The sequence below is a fragment of the Podarcis tiliguerta genome (assembly GCF_965153285.1).
Source record: "Podarcis tiliguerta genome assembly, chromosome: 9".
NCBI classification, from domain to species: domain Eukaryota; kingdom Metazoa; phylum Chordata; class Lepidosauria; order Squamata; family Lacertidae; genus Podarcis; species Podarcis tiliguerta.
The window spans coordinates 35,676,510-35,690,376 of NC_139542.1; the positions used below are offsets into that span (position 1 = coordinate 35,676,510).

At 40.4% G+C, this 13,867-nt stretch overlaps 1 protein-coding gene across 1 annotated transcript in view; it reads right to left on the reverse strand.

Annotated features, from left to right (window-relative positions):
* Nucleotides 1-640: 640 nt before the first annotated feature.
* The window catches only part of FREM3 (FRAS1 related extracellular matrix 3), an 83,176-nt gene continuing 69,949 nt past the window's right edge, over nucleotides 641-13,867 (reverse strand). Inside the window, exons 17-24 of the mRNA XM_083456971.1 lie at nucleotides 10,244-10,436; nucleotides 9,721-9,825; nucleotides 9,383-9,510; nucleotides 8,181-8,315; nucleotides 6,491-6,617; nucleotides 4,214-4,401; nucleotides 3,978-4,124; nucleotides 641-3,414 (exon numbers count right to left, since the gene is read on the reverse strand). Of these exons, the coding sequence (XP_083313097.1) occupies nucleotides 2,884-3,414; nucleotides 3,978-4,124; nucleotides 4,214-4,401; nucleotides 6,491-6,617; nucleotides 8,181-8,315; nucleotides 9,383-9,510; nucleotides 9,721-9,825; nucleotides 10,244-10,436 (1,554 nt within the window). The 3' untranslated portion in view covers nucleotides 641-2,883. The remainder of the gene's footprint in view (nucleotides 3,415-3,977; nucleotides 4,125-4,213; nucleotides 4,402-6,490; nucleotides 6,618-8,180; nucleotides 8,316-9,382; nucleotides 9,511-9,720; nucleotides 9,826-10,243; nucleotides 10,437-13,867) is intronic.

Genomic DNA, 13,867 nt, shown 5'->3' on the forward strand with positions numbered 1-13,867 from the left:
AACTTTTTTATATGTTGTCCCTTTCTTTCTGCATGAATAGTGTTGAAACTCATGGCTCAAGATTTGTTGGGTTCAGAAGTAGCAACAGCGGCTTTTACAGTTGTCTATTTTAACAGAGACAGAGATAAACCTAGAGGTGCTGCCACTAATTGTTAATGTGGGGTAAGTTATTCAAAGAGAGCCAGTGTGGTAGTCTCGTAATCTGGGGATCCGGGTCCGCGTCTCCGCTCCTCCACATGCAGCTGCTGGGTGACCTTGGGCCAGTCACAGTCTCTCAGCCCCACTCACCTCACAGAGTGTTTGTTGTGGGGGAGGAAGGGAAAGGAGAATGTTAGCTGCTTTGAGACTCCTTGAAGCGAGTGAAAGGCGGGATATCAAATCCAAACTCTTCTTCTTCTTCTATACTGGATGTAAGAAATAGGCAAAGAAAAATCTCAAAGGTAAGTCCAGTTCATGAGAGCTCTGTTGTATTCACTTACATGCAAACATCTTTTGCAGTGGTTGTTACTGATTGCTTCATGACTGTTGTACAAACTAGGCTTTCTTAACTTAGTTTGAACTGACCAGCTTAATTTTCAGGGGTAAGAATAGTAAGAATAGCGTAAGAATAGTAAGGAGACAAGTAATTCACACAAAAAAGTATGAAAGAAAAAAACCTTTATAAAACGTTTTGGCAATTTCACAATGAAAAGTGTAAGGTTACAATTATAAGAACGACTAAGCGACAGGACAATTCAATGATAACGTTTCAGTGCTTGCCTGAATTGGCTTTGCTCATATCTGGAAAACAAGTAGCATAAGCATATTGCAGAAATATACAACAGTGTCAAATGCATGTTTTAATGCTTATATCTCTGATTCCATAAACAGCAAGAAAGGAGCTGGTCAGTAACAGGTCACACAGAAGGTGAGGTAATGAAGGAATACTTGCATTTTAGTCCCTTTCAGTAACTTGGGATACTGAAGCAGATGTTTCAACAATACAGAGACTGGGTTGATGGGACTTGCTGGATTAATTTGCTTTGCCCTCCCTTGCACTCTGGAAGAAACAGGTAGGCAGGAGGAGCAGCCCCTCTACCTTAGTTTAAAATGCATAGCATCAATTACTTCCAAGCAAGCTTAGAGAATTGTACTGTAAGTCCTGAGTTCAATGGGGTTTGCATCTTACACAAACAGGTATAGGATTGTGGGCTTTGTCAATGGTTGCTGCAGTCTACTGGGCCACAGTGGCTAAATGAAGTATCTGAGGTCAGCTGCCATAGTAAAACTCAATTTCCATGTTTGGAGGGCTAGCCTGTAGCCCTACCATATTGTGTATGCTCTCTAGGCTGTAGAAGGCAGATTTATCAATTGACAGCTTTCCCATTTCAGTTTTATCACTTAGGTTTTTTTTTTAAACAACACTATTTACAGTTATGTGCTTTGGGGGGTTGTAAAGTCAATAAGGAATTTTTAATTAATTGCATATATGTTTGTTTCTTTTGTGATGCAAACAAGTATCAGGGCACAAAGTACCTCCTGAACGAAAAAGCAAATACTTCTAAAATAGGCACTGTTAAAAAATCTGACCAATTAAGCAAAATAAAACTTAGTGAAAACGTCTCATAAAAATTGACTTGCTTTTGAGTAAACATGCATAAAATTCTGCATATTTGAATTTTCTGTGAACAGACCTTGTCTAAACCCATTATCTTAGCTGTAGGCAATTCTCAGCAGAAGATTTATACATGAAATTTACAAAAGCTGCATGTAGAATAAATGAATCTTTAACTACATTTTTTAGTGTTATATATACTCATTGGCAAACTGAGATGGTTGCTGTATTTAGTTGTCATGGACAACTTACAGCAATTTGAGTCTGTCAGATGCTGACCAGTGCCAAATATTGTTTCAAAAATGTGGGCAAAGGTAAAGGGTTACCTGACATAGAACAGAACAGCCTGAACCACATAGTGCTGATTCACACAAATAAGAAACCATGCAGTCTAGCTTCCTCGTCCCAAGCATTAGAAAACATGCTTCGCACAACCCTTTTACCAAAGCATTTGGTGGTAATGATTCCAAGCTCCTTTACTGCAGTGGCTGCATTTGATGGTTTAGAGATTACATAGTTGGATTAGTTATTTTGCTCAATGAATCTGACAACAAATTATAGGATATAAATGTCTTAAGTTATTCACAATATCTTACAAAATTTGCCAAACTAATGGACATTTTACTAACTGCAGGCAGACAAAAGGAAGGGCCATCTAGTAATGATTTAGGGTTATTGTAAAAGGCATGATAAAATACTAAGGAATACCTGTTGGTAAAACCATTTGGGAAATACTCTTTAAATTAGCTTTCCATTTTTTCCAGTGTATCTCTCAGCCACTCGGACAGCACAATTCTGCTCTGAGATTTAATTACAGATACTTTTCTTCTACCCTATCTCATTAAAATCTGACCCCTTCTCCCTCACACCACCCCTTTCCATATACAAGACAGATATAACTAGACATCATACAAGTTAAACAAAAAGGAAATCAATATCCCTTTGAGGAGCACCAGGCTTTCATGATGGTAGGTAAGGCACATTAATAGCTGCTAGCTGATGATTTATCTTTTTTAGCACCATTTGAAGAAGAAAGGGGGAAAGCTAAGTTTATTCCAGGAATCCATCCTGTTTTCCTGGGTAGGTGGGGAGGAAGTTAAGTTATAAATAAAGCACTCACACTTCTACACACTTCATCTTGTTTGCTACACTTTTTGTATGCTGGAATCTCACACAACCTAGCACCAACACGGCAGCTCCCAAGTCTGTGCAAACACAGCCCCCCAATACCAGTTTTTATGATGAAATGAAGTATCTTCAAACGACAACCCTCACCTTTGTGATGTAATTTAGACTTCAGAGCTATCACTGCTGCTGTGCCGCGTGGTCACAGTTTCATTACTGCTGGAATAGCCAGTGCAGGAATTTGCTTTCCCATTAGTAGAACGTCTCTTTCTCTTCAATAGGAAGATGATAATCAAAACTGTGCTGATCAGAAGCAGCAGCCCAGCTGCACCTCCGACAATAGGTACAATCCTGTCTTCCATGTCGCTTCCAGTAATTTCCAGGACTGGCTTCTCATATGGTTTACCTGGCGGGGACCAATCTTTCTGCTCAATAACAATTTTGTTAGACCGGTCAAGAGCTATGTGCTGGATGTTGGTGCCTCTATTCTTATCTGCACTGATATCTTGCGCAAGCGTAGGAGCATCCGAGATGGCTCTCCGACTGCGCACAGAATGTGTAGCACCTGGGATTCCACTGGCTGAAGATAGAAAGTGATGGTACTCGACACTTCTCTTTCCAAGGCCTCTGTGGGCATTCTCACGTGACCGAACCATGTAGATAGTGTGGATGTACCATTCTCGACCTGCTGCTACCTGTTAAATTAAAAACACACATGACAACTTTAAGCAAAATTAAGTTGCTAAATGCCTCCTAATCTCTCTCGGGCTCAATATTTCAAATATGACTGTCTCCCAGAGTACTGCTCCTGACATAAAAATAACATGACACTGCTATTTACAATGCTTTAACAACATAGTATGTAAACATAAAACATGTTTTGTATACAGTCCCTTGATTTAAGATGGAATGTTTACAATCTATTCCAGGAGGTATTTGAAGGTGAGGTTATGCATCCCTTGATCAATAACATTTAACTGTTTTATTTATTTAGTTCCACTGCCATGAAAAAAGATTTCATCATTAATAGGTTTGGATTGATGGTGCCAAAAATTGTCTTTCGTGTAAATTTATATGACAACGAAGAAAGCAAAAAGCGTTTTTGACAAAATTCCCAGAACATGTTTTTAAAAAAATCACTGTTATGCATAAAGCTGCGTTTTGAAAAACTGCAGGAGTTTTGAAAAATACCTTGCTAGTTAGGAAGTTAGTTTCCAACATAGAAAAGTGCTGGAACAATATTGCTCTCAGAGGTTACCTGGAATAGCGGAGTCGACAACATGCTGAATCCATCAGACCCTGGCTGCTTTACCAAAGGATAACCATCTATGTGATCAACAGCAAGTTTTGCATTGAAGGCCATATTTCCAAACACTTTTGCCTGGGTATCAGGCTGAGCTTTATCCTAGAAGACAAAGAAACCAACACATTATTACATTCAGGATTTAAAACTTCTTGTATTAAGACTGTGCTGTACTGTACTATGGTACATACCAGAATCTTGAATCTGTATAAGAGAGAAGGGGAGTCGGCTAGGCAACCATATTCCTTGTTATCTGGACTGTACTTGGGGACATACCCGTCAGCCCCAGTGCACAAAAACACCTTCTCAATGTTACAGATGAAAGAATCTCCTAAATTCTGGACAGGATCCACCATGACACGACCATAGATTTCAGAGCCTAGAAATATTTTTAGAAAAAGTTATTTAGGAATACCACTGATACCCCTTACCTTCAAACGCAATCAGACCCCATAGGGCAGACAGTAGAAGAGTAATAATATACAATATAGAAATAATTAACATTAATTATTTTTGTTACAATAAATGTAATTAAAAACATACAATAAAATAAAATGTGTACTACTTTAAATAAAGCCCGGTATCCCAAAACACAGCATAAACACTTTTAATGCTCCAAAGATCTCAATATTTCTTAGAAGTTTTGGGGGGGAGAGAATGTTTTCCCCTGATACCTAAGACAGGCACCCTGTGAACATCTCTGGGAAAGCATTCCAGAGGGGAGGAGCCACCACAAAAAACACCTTTGCATGTCACCATCTGCTGCACTTCAGAAAGCAGAAGTACCTGGAGAGAAGTCTCAGATGAAAATGTGAACTGATAAAGGAGAAGGCAATCCAACAGACATCTAGGTCCTCTGCTCCGTTTTTTAAAAGGCCAAAACAAACCAGGCGCCAATGGAGTTGTTGCAAGGTAGGCTCTATTAATGTGACTTCCATTAGCAGGTGAGCCACAGTATTTTGAACTAGCTGCAAGTTATGAACCTTTGGCCCTTCAGCTGTTGCTGAACTGCAACTTCTACCACCTCTGACTATTGGCTACACTTGCTGGGGTTGGGAGTTGACGTTAAGCAACATCTGAAGGGCCAAAGGTTCCTCACACCTTGTCTAGAAAGCATGGGTAACTGAGGTCAGAAACCAGGAACCCTTAAGTCTCTGTTGGTGCTGTAAGTATCCAGCTGAAACCACTGCATTTCTGATACCAAAGTTTGGGGCTCTTTTTTTATTAGTGAAAATGTTTGAATACATTCTTTTCATAACCTCTCCCCTGCACCCCGCCCCCAGTTGTTAACTGGACCATTTGTATCTCGTAACTTCACCAAAATATTGCTCTTGCACAGAATTTGAATTAAGCATTCTGAGAATCTCCTATTTTGTACATACGCAAATTTGTAGGCTTCTTGTCAGCAAAGTTGGACTTTAAAATGTGCAAGTGATGTCTGCTAAAAAGAAACCAGAGCAGAAAAGGAAGTGGTGCTTCAAGAGACTACTTCTTGCCCCCCTGTCAAGCAGAATAAAATTGTTCATAATACAGTGGTACCTCTGGTTACATACTTAATTTGTTCTGGAGGTCCGTTCTTAACCTGAAACTGTTCTTAACCTGAGACACCACTTTAGCTAATGGGGCCTTCCGCTGCCGCTGCGCCACCAGAACACGATTTCTGTTCTCATCCTGAAGCAAAGTTCTTAACCCGAGGTACTATTTCTGGGTTAGCGGAGTCTGTAACCTGAAGCGTATGTAACCCGAGGTACCACTGTAAAGCAATTGTGCTCAATTTGCATGATGTACCCAATGGTGCTAACCTTACTTGGTTAGCAAAGTAACTTTGCAATCAGGGTGGTAGAATCAGGCTTTCACTTACTGTGCTCACTAATGTTAAAATGAATTTGCACAAGCTTATCTTGCTAAATGACTTCACATCAATCCTAGTTAAGCGTTCTCTCTGCATTTCTCAGAGATACAACCATCTTGTCAAGACTTGTTGAGTGCAACCCCACTTTTCCTCACCAGGGGGCAACCCATATCCAACCACACAAGCCTAGGGAGTTCTGCATAATAGATGTTAATTAAGTACTGATCAAACAGATGGTTTTGTTTTCCTAGCAACAGTTAGGGTACGCAACGCATTATGAACACTATGAATCCTACTTTCTAATAGCAATTTCATTCAGGGGCACTTTGTTCAATAACTTTCAAACTCAAGAAATTGTTCTTAAATACAACCACCCTTTAAAACACCCTTGAAGCCTAACCAGAATTATTTTTCCTGGTAACTTTTATTAAAGCATCTTCTTCCTTCAAAATACACCTCCTTTTTCTATTCCCTTTTCACGTTCTCAACTATGAAATCATAGCATTAGTCAAAGGTGGAGAATAATATTAAGAAGAAAGAACATTAATTGATCCTAACAGGATGCTAAAGGTAGCATGCCAGCATCTACATGTAAAGACTAAAGCTATTTTTTTGCCTTCTGTGAATGCAACATCTGTTCCTTCTCCAAATCCCATGGAGCCATCAGACAGCCAGAGGTCCTTCTTTGACAACAGGAACATTTGGGTGTTTAGACTGAATTCAGCTGCTACCGGGTCACTGACCTATATAAAAAGAAAAAGAATCACTGTTTTGAAACTCAGCTATTAGTTTCTCAATTTCAGTTCTTTCTGATACTTGCTCAACATCAGCTTGCTTGCTTTTGCCCTTCAAATTTAAAACGGCTAATTATACTGTTTTAAATGTGTATTTTATATTTAACTTTCTTTAGTAATTTTTCTTTTGAAATCTTTAAGATATAGTATTTTAGTTTCCTGTCAATTATGTTGCTTTGGCTGTATACTTGAACTTGGTTGGTAATGTTTTGTTCTGGATTGTTTTGTCTGATGTGTTAATGTAGGCATAAGCCACTTTGAGATTTTTCTTCTTGAAAATATAAAGCGGTATAGAAATGAAAATAACAACAACCTCTTTGCATAAGAGCAGAGCCTGTGCAACTAGACTGAATCCATTAACCCATTTATTAGAAGAAACATACTTTAATCAGAAATTTTTATTCAAAATATAGTGCAGAAGTCTTGAAGACAACCATACTGAGACCAGTGGTCCACCTAGACTTGTATTATCGATGCTGAACAGCAGTAGCTTCTGAAGACTCAGGCTAAGATCCTTCCCATCACTTCCTTACTTGATTCCTTTAACTGGTGATTTGGGCATTGATTCTGGGGCCTTCTGCATATAAACCACTACTAATGAATTATGCCCCTTTTCTTCCCATTCATTAGGCTCAGTATAGCTTTTAAATCTTGGCTGATCCCTCCCATCTTAATAGCACTTCCAGGAGAAGGATTTTGGGCCAAAAGCTCACAAACCACTAAAGGACTGTGCTAGTTTTGATGCTCAATGCAGCTGGTTAAAAATGAGACACCAAGGACCAGCAAGACGCCATCAGTGGTACAGTCCAAATCAGTTACTACAATGCAGCTCTCTTGTGCTAGCTAGTAGCTCTTCACTGAAGTGCCCTCTCTTCTACTTCAAGAGTGGAAAGGGGCATGGAGCTGCTGCCCAAAGTGGTGGGCATGTCAAATGAGCTCTACTCTTTCCCTGTAACCATCCACAATCCTTCCCAGCCAAGTGATATGGAGAAGATACAGGGAAACATAACACACAGATAAGTGTGCCTAAATTATGGGGAGTGAGGAAAAATAACTTGGCACAGGGCTGTGATTTTCAAAGGCAGGCTGGACTCAAGTGGGACATCAAATTCCACACCCAAGTTTAGCACTACAGTCAATGGCAAAGAAGCTTGGTTGTATCCAATAGCGGCTTAGTGCAAGAACCATGGCAAAATGGGGTCTCTTGTCTGGTGCTTTGGCAAAGTCACCATTGGATACAGCCCACTTTAAACACCTGTAAATTTAAACATTAATTCTGCTCCCCACTCTTCACCCCAAGTTGGTGGATTTTTAAATATTCAGGATCAGCTCTTCTAAGTCAGTGGAAAATAAAAAAATACAGTATGTAAAACAACTTCCGACTCTACTACTGATGAGCTGCACAAGTAAACAATTTAGTTCAGTTTAATTGCCAAGGGAGTGTGCATGATGTGCCAGATAAATGCAGTCAAAATACTTTGTTGAGAGCATTAAACACAAGAGAGGTTTTACCTGCTGGAACCTGATATCTAGATCAAAGGTGATTGGCTCCCGGGGGCTACAAATGACAGGCTGGGTATACTCTTGGCTGGGTGCAGCAATACAGGGGATAAGTTTCACAGTGTAAGTACCCGAATAGTCACGTACCTACAATAAGGGGTGCAAGATCAGAATATGAAGTTTTTGTTTAAAAGTGCTTTAGTTTAATACACACACACACACACACACACAACAGAAAGATACTACATTTGTCAATGGACTCTTTAGCATAATACTGCTTCACTTGGCTGTTTAAATTCATCTGTCTTGGGCATCTACTTTTTAAGAATCATGGTGGGTGCTTCTGAGCAGAGCAGCAGCTGTTTCTACTCAGCAGCTGACTCACTGATTCTGACACCCACATCACGCAACTCTTGTTTTCCTACAATCCTAAAGTGCAACCCCACTGAACTCGATGTACTTCTGAGCAAACATGTTTAGGGCTGGATATGCTTAGGATTCAAGAAAGGGCTTAAAAGATTGGTATTCATTTCTGTCTGGATGCAGAGCTGACAGGTATTTTATATTTTAATTAAGGTGAAACCATTATTATGGCTTTCCTTCTAGCAGTAAGAATCACAGGTGACTGAAGTTCTCATTCGAAACCAATGTTTCGAATATAAATCTTCCACGATCTCATCATTTATTTGCATTTCGCTTTTCTCCCCCAAAAGGAAGCCCAAAGTAGCTTGCAACATAAAAAACCCCAAATACATACAAAGCAAAGGGCCCCATACCCCAAAAATCTGAAAATATAAGAACTACAATAAGTCTATATGATAAACTTTAAATTCAATACTTAAGAAAACACCAGTTCAGTTAATAAAGAATAAAAAGAACGGATGGGTTTTTTTGGGAATTGAGAAAATTTTACATTTAAGATTCCAAGAGGCACTATGTGAATTGGGCATAACTTTCTCCATAGTTTGTGCCCAGCAGGGGACACTGCAATGGTGTTGAATTTGGAGGAGTGATGCCCATACATGTAATTAGACATGAAGCTTGCTGGGTAGCAAAATGCTGGACAAAATACACATATGTGTTGGTTTTGGAGAACACACAATCTATCAGCTTAACCAATCATAGAGCTGTAAGAACAATATATTATGTAATAGCCACAAGCCTCCCCGCCCCCCTTGAAAGTTATTACAGAAAACTGCATTGTTGGCACTCACAGCAAAATCTGAGACAAATTTCCATTGCTGCATAGGCTGGTGGAAGGTTTGTTCACTTTGAGAAAGGCTGAGTGTAAATGTGAGGCCAGGGTGATCAGCAGACATCACCATTGATGACAAAGAAGTACCTGTCAAGGAAAAGGACACGTTTTTATGATGGAATGAATGTTGCCATCAAGGCCACAGTGGCACACAAGGGCTCCTTATGGTCCCTGAAAAGAAATATTTCACTTCTCTTTGATCACAAAAAAGCAAAACAAAATCTCCACCAAAAAGAATAAGGAGAATTATTAAGATTTATTGCGTACCTAAGGTATAAAGCAAAAAGCTAATCTTACCTGGGTGGGACATCACAAATTGCCCTCTGAATCGAATCTCAGTCCTGAAGTAGACGACAAGCCGCCCTTCATCATTGATCTGCATGCTGGTTGGGTAGAGGGAGCCTAAATTCAAACAACCATTACCATTACTATATACAAAAAGGTATTAAAGCTTTGTCACTTGTAGCATTTGAGAATATCAGATGCTACGTACATCCCGGTTTACTGTGATTTTCAGATTGTTTGATTTCAGTGGAATAACTCTATTTGTAAACATGCGGTACCAATCTCCTCTGGGCAAAATTTTCCTGTTTCCCCGCCAAAAGAATATACTGGTACAATTTCTGGAGGCGCACACAGAGAGTGTTGAAGGTGATGAATAAATTATTTGTAATAATAATAAAAAGTAAAATGTACTCAACATTGTAAACCCAGGGGCAGGGGCTGCTATTATTGGTCTTTGTGAGCCATTCTGGAAACCCTATTTCAGCTGAAAAGTAGATAAAAATGCTTCAACTAAATAAGAACTGAACAAAATCACCTTGGAGCTCAGCTTCTGGTGGGCTTCCTATGCCGTCCTTCCAAAGAATGGCAGTATCATACACAAAGGTGAGCTTGAGCTCAGACTGCAAGTCAAAGTGCTGCCATCCTCCAACAGCAGCCGGGGAATGGAAGACGTAGGAGACATACAGGGGCACTCGCAGAGTCACATACGACTGGACCAGATTTAACACCTGCAAAACACCATAGTATTTGGTTATGCTATGTTCAGATTGCATCCTGAGAAGTCAATTTCACAACCATTCTGGGAATGGTATTAAGTCTCATCCTCATTCCATCCTGAGTTGCTGAGTCTGACAGATGTTCTGAGTGTGTGTATGTACATGTTGGCTCCTGAACAAACTTCACTGGCTTTGATTAGAAATCCACTTTGATGATTTATGAATGAATTGCAGCTTGTGTTGAAGTGTGAGAGAACGAAGCACGGATCAAATCCAAGCCGGCAGGCAGACAGGCAAACACTCTTGCTGGCTTCTGAGATGCAACCCTGGCAAAGAACACAAACACCCTGGAATTGACTTGACAGTCATCCCAAAGTGTAATCTGGAGTTACAGCTAAGTCCCTATTATAGGATTAAGTTGATACTAACAGTCTCACAATCATTTGTGACCTCCAGTGCATTCCGGTCCAACTTTCTGGAAGTGAATGGGTAATGATTAAGCTCTTGTTCAGTGAAATGGTCATTTAAAGAAACAACAATGCAGATAGTTTGGGGAAGTTAAAACTGAAGCTTGCTTCCCATTTCCCCTTTACTTAACTTTCAGCACTGATAACAAATCACATGGCAGTTAAGAAATGGGCCAGTCAAAAGTCCAGACATTAATAAACACATGCTGTGACTTGCTCAGAATCCAAACAATAAGAAACACTCAAAAATGAAAGCAGTCCCTCAGCCTTTGATCAAAATTAAAATGCAACTCAAATCTTTACTGACTTGCCCTATCGATTATGCTGGATCCCCAACTTCTATCATCCCATGGGAGTTGGAGTCCAATAACATCTGGGCAGCCACAGATTTCCCAACCTTGATATGGCAAGTAAATGATCCTAATTTTATTTCAATTATCATCAACAAAAAATTCAAGATGCTCTTGTCTAGCCCATTATGCCATGTATATATATACATGCTTACTGCATGCACAATGGTGTTAAGAGCGGTGACTCCTGACAGGTGGAAGACATCTTTAAGCCTCCATGGACCAACAGGCCAGGGTTCCCACCTGCATGACTGTTTCAACCAAGTTTTACTCAGAGTAAACCTAACTGAGCCAGGTCCATTCATTTCAAAAGGTGCACTCTGAGTAAAATTTAGTTGAAATAATACTACTGCTGCTGCTTTTAATGACTGAACAGTTATTTTCTTTTATTGTTATGTTTTTCTTCTTGTTGTGCTATGACTACTATAAATAAAATAATGAATGAATAAATAATGTTAACCCATTCACTACAATGTCATATTTCATCTTCCTTGAACTTGCAAGATAAAATCCCACGTTGCAGTGATACACTTACTGCTATGAATGTGCTGTCAACACAGGCATCTTTTACTTGTGTGTAAGCAGCACATAAGAGATGCGGGTGGCGCTGTGGGTTAAACCACAGAGCCTAAGACCTGCCGATCGGAAGGTCGGTGATTCGAATCCCCGTGACAGGGTGAGCTCCCGTTGCTCGGTCCCTGCACCTGCCAACCTAGCAGTTCGAAAGCATGTGCAAGTAGATAAATAGGTACCGCTCCGGCGGGAAGGTAAACGGCGTTTCCGTGCACTGCTCTGGTTCGCCAGAAGCGGCTTAGTTATGCTGGCCACATGACCTGGAAGTTGTACGCCGGCTCCCTCGGCCAATAAAGTGAGATGAGCGCCGCAACCCCAGAGTCGGCCACAACTAATGGTCAGGGGTCCTTTTACCCTTTACCTTTTAAGCAGCACATAAATGGAAATCTTTGCTTCTCTCTCTGAAAGTGGCTCCACATGTATTTCATGGCAAAGGGGCTTTTGAAATCCAAGGGACAAGGGCTTATCATGTGGTGAAAAGGTTTATGTCCTTCACACAAAAATCCAATGTACACATGCAACTTCTAGTGCCACACAGTTTAAAAGATGATCATGTATGCTCACTAATGAGCATCATGTTATGGTCCTACTGATTAACTTAATTGCATATGAAATAGAATGTGCCTGCCTCTGAGTTTGGGAATCCTTTGTGAAAGTCCAAGCCTTGTTGCTAGGCAGCTTCAAGCTACAAGATCCTAAACCCTTGTGTGTGTTCTCTAGAGGTGCTGCTAGAGGAGGGAGGCTGAGTTAATGAGCAGAGTCCAGATGGGGGTGGCTGGGCAGAGGTGACTAACAGGGGAGCATATGCATTTGGAAACAACCAACAGCTGAACTACATACAGAACTATTTTGCTACAACTGTCATGAATTTTAAAGAAGGGGCAGGGAAACCACTAGAAACCTTTGTGTGTAGTATGAGCCAACATGACCGCACAAGTGAGTTTTTGACACTCTTCATTTTGCTTTGCTTACAGTTTTACAATAATAGTTGGTTTCAATACAAGATGCTGAGTTACCCGTCAGCTTTTACTAATCAAGGGAATGTTGTAAAGATTTAAGTTGGGAATAAGTCAGATTAAAGATAGATGAGATCAATCATTCATTAGTTTTCACATGTGGGCTCTCTAGAAGACTGTGTCTGTATTAGTGCAAATCAGTATATCATTCCCTTCTAAGGAGCACACTGTGTGCCAGACCTCACTCTTGCCTGCCCAGCAAGTGACTGCGATGTTCATGTCACTGCAGTGCTGTTTATGCAGTGAGCTCCCATGCCACATCCATCTTGGTTACTGAGGTGAGCAGTGTTCATCATAAATCAAATAGTGTTTCTAATGAGGTCATGCATAGTATTTGACAGTCACTGCACATGACTGCCATGCTACTTGTGGCAGTTTCTTGGAGCCCAGCAAATGGGAATGTTAAGACTTGTATGGAAAAAGCAAAACCTACATTTAGCCACTATTCCTGTAAAGGAGGTCTGTGATAATTGGTAAATCAGGGAGGGGCTGTAGCTCAGTGGCCATGCACATTATCTGCATGCAAAAATCCCAGAAAGCTTCAACTTTCAGCATCTCCATTCAGGACTGATTCCAGAAGGTGGCAAAGTCAGGCATTTGCCTGGGCCCCAAGACCAGCAAAGGGCCTACAGTGGCAACATTTCAAGAGAACACAAATAGTCAAGAAGATCAGAAGTAACGTAAGAGAACTCTCAGCTTGCATTAACTCCTTTTACTAACTTAACTGCCCACCTCCGCCTCAGCCCCCAGTAAATAAATCCTGGACCTGTCTCTGTCTCCAGATTTCAAATATTTTAGCTAGAGGAGTCGGAAAAGATCTCCATATGATGCACCAGAATGCTGCAGCTAGTAAGAGATGGATGGGCCAATGATGAACTCAATATAAGTTAGCTTCATGTGTTCATAGCAGGCTCTGTTCTGGATAAATGAGAACGAAACCTGTTTGGCATAAGAGGGCACAGCTGGCACAGGTGCAAGCTGAAAAAAGAAAACCAGACCAGCTACCACAAGCAGGTAGCTGTTTGTACCAGTTTTCA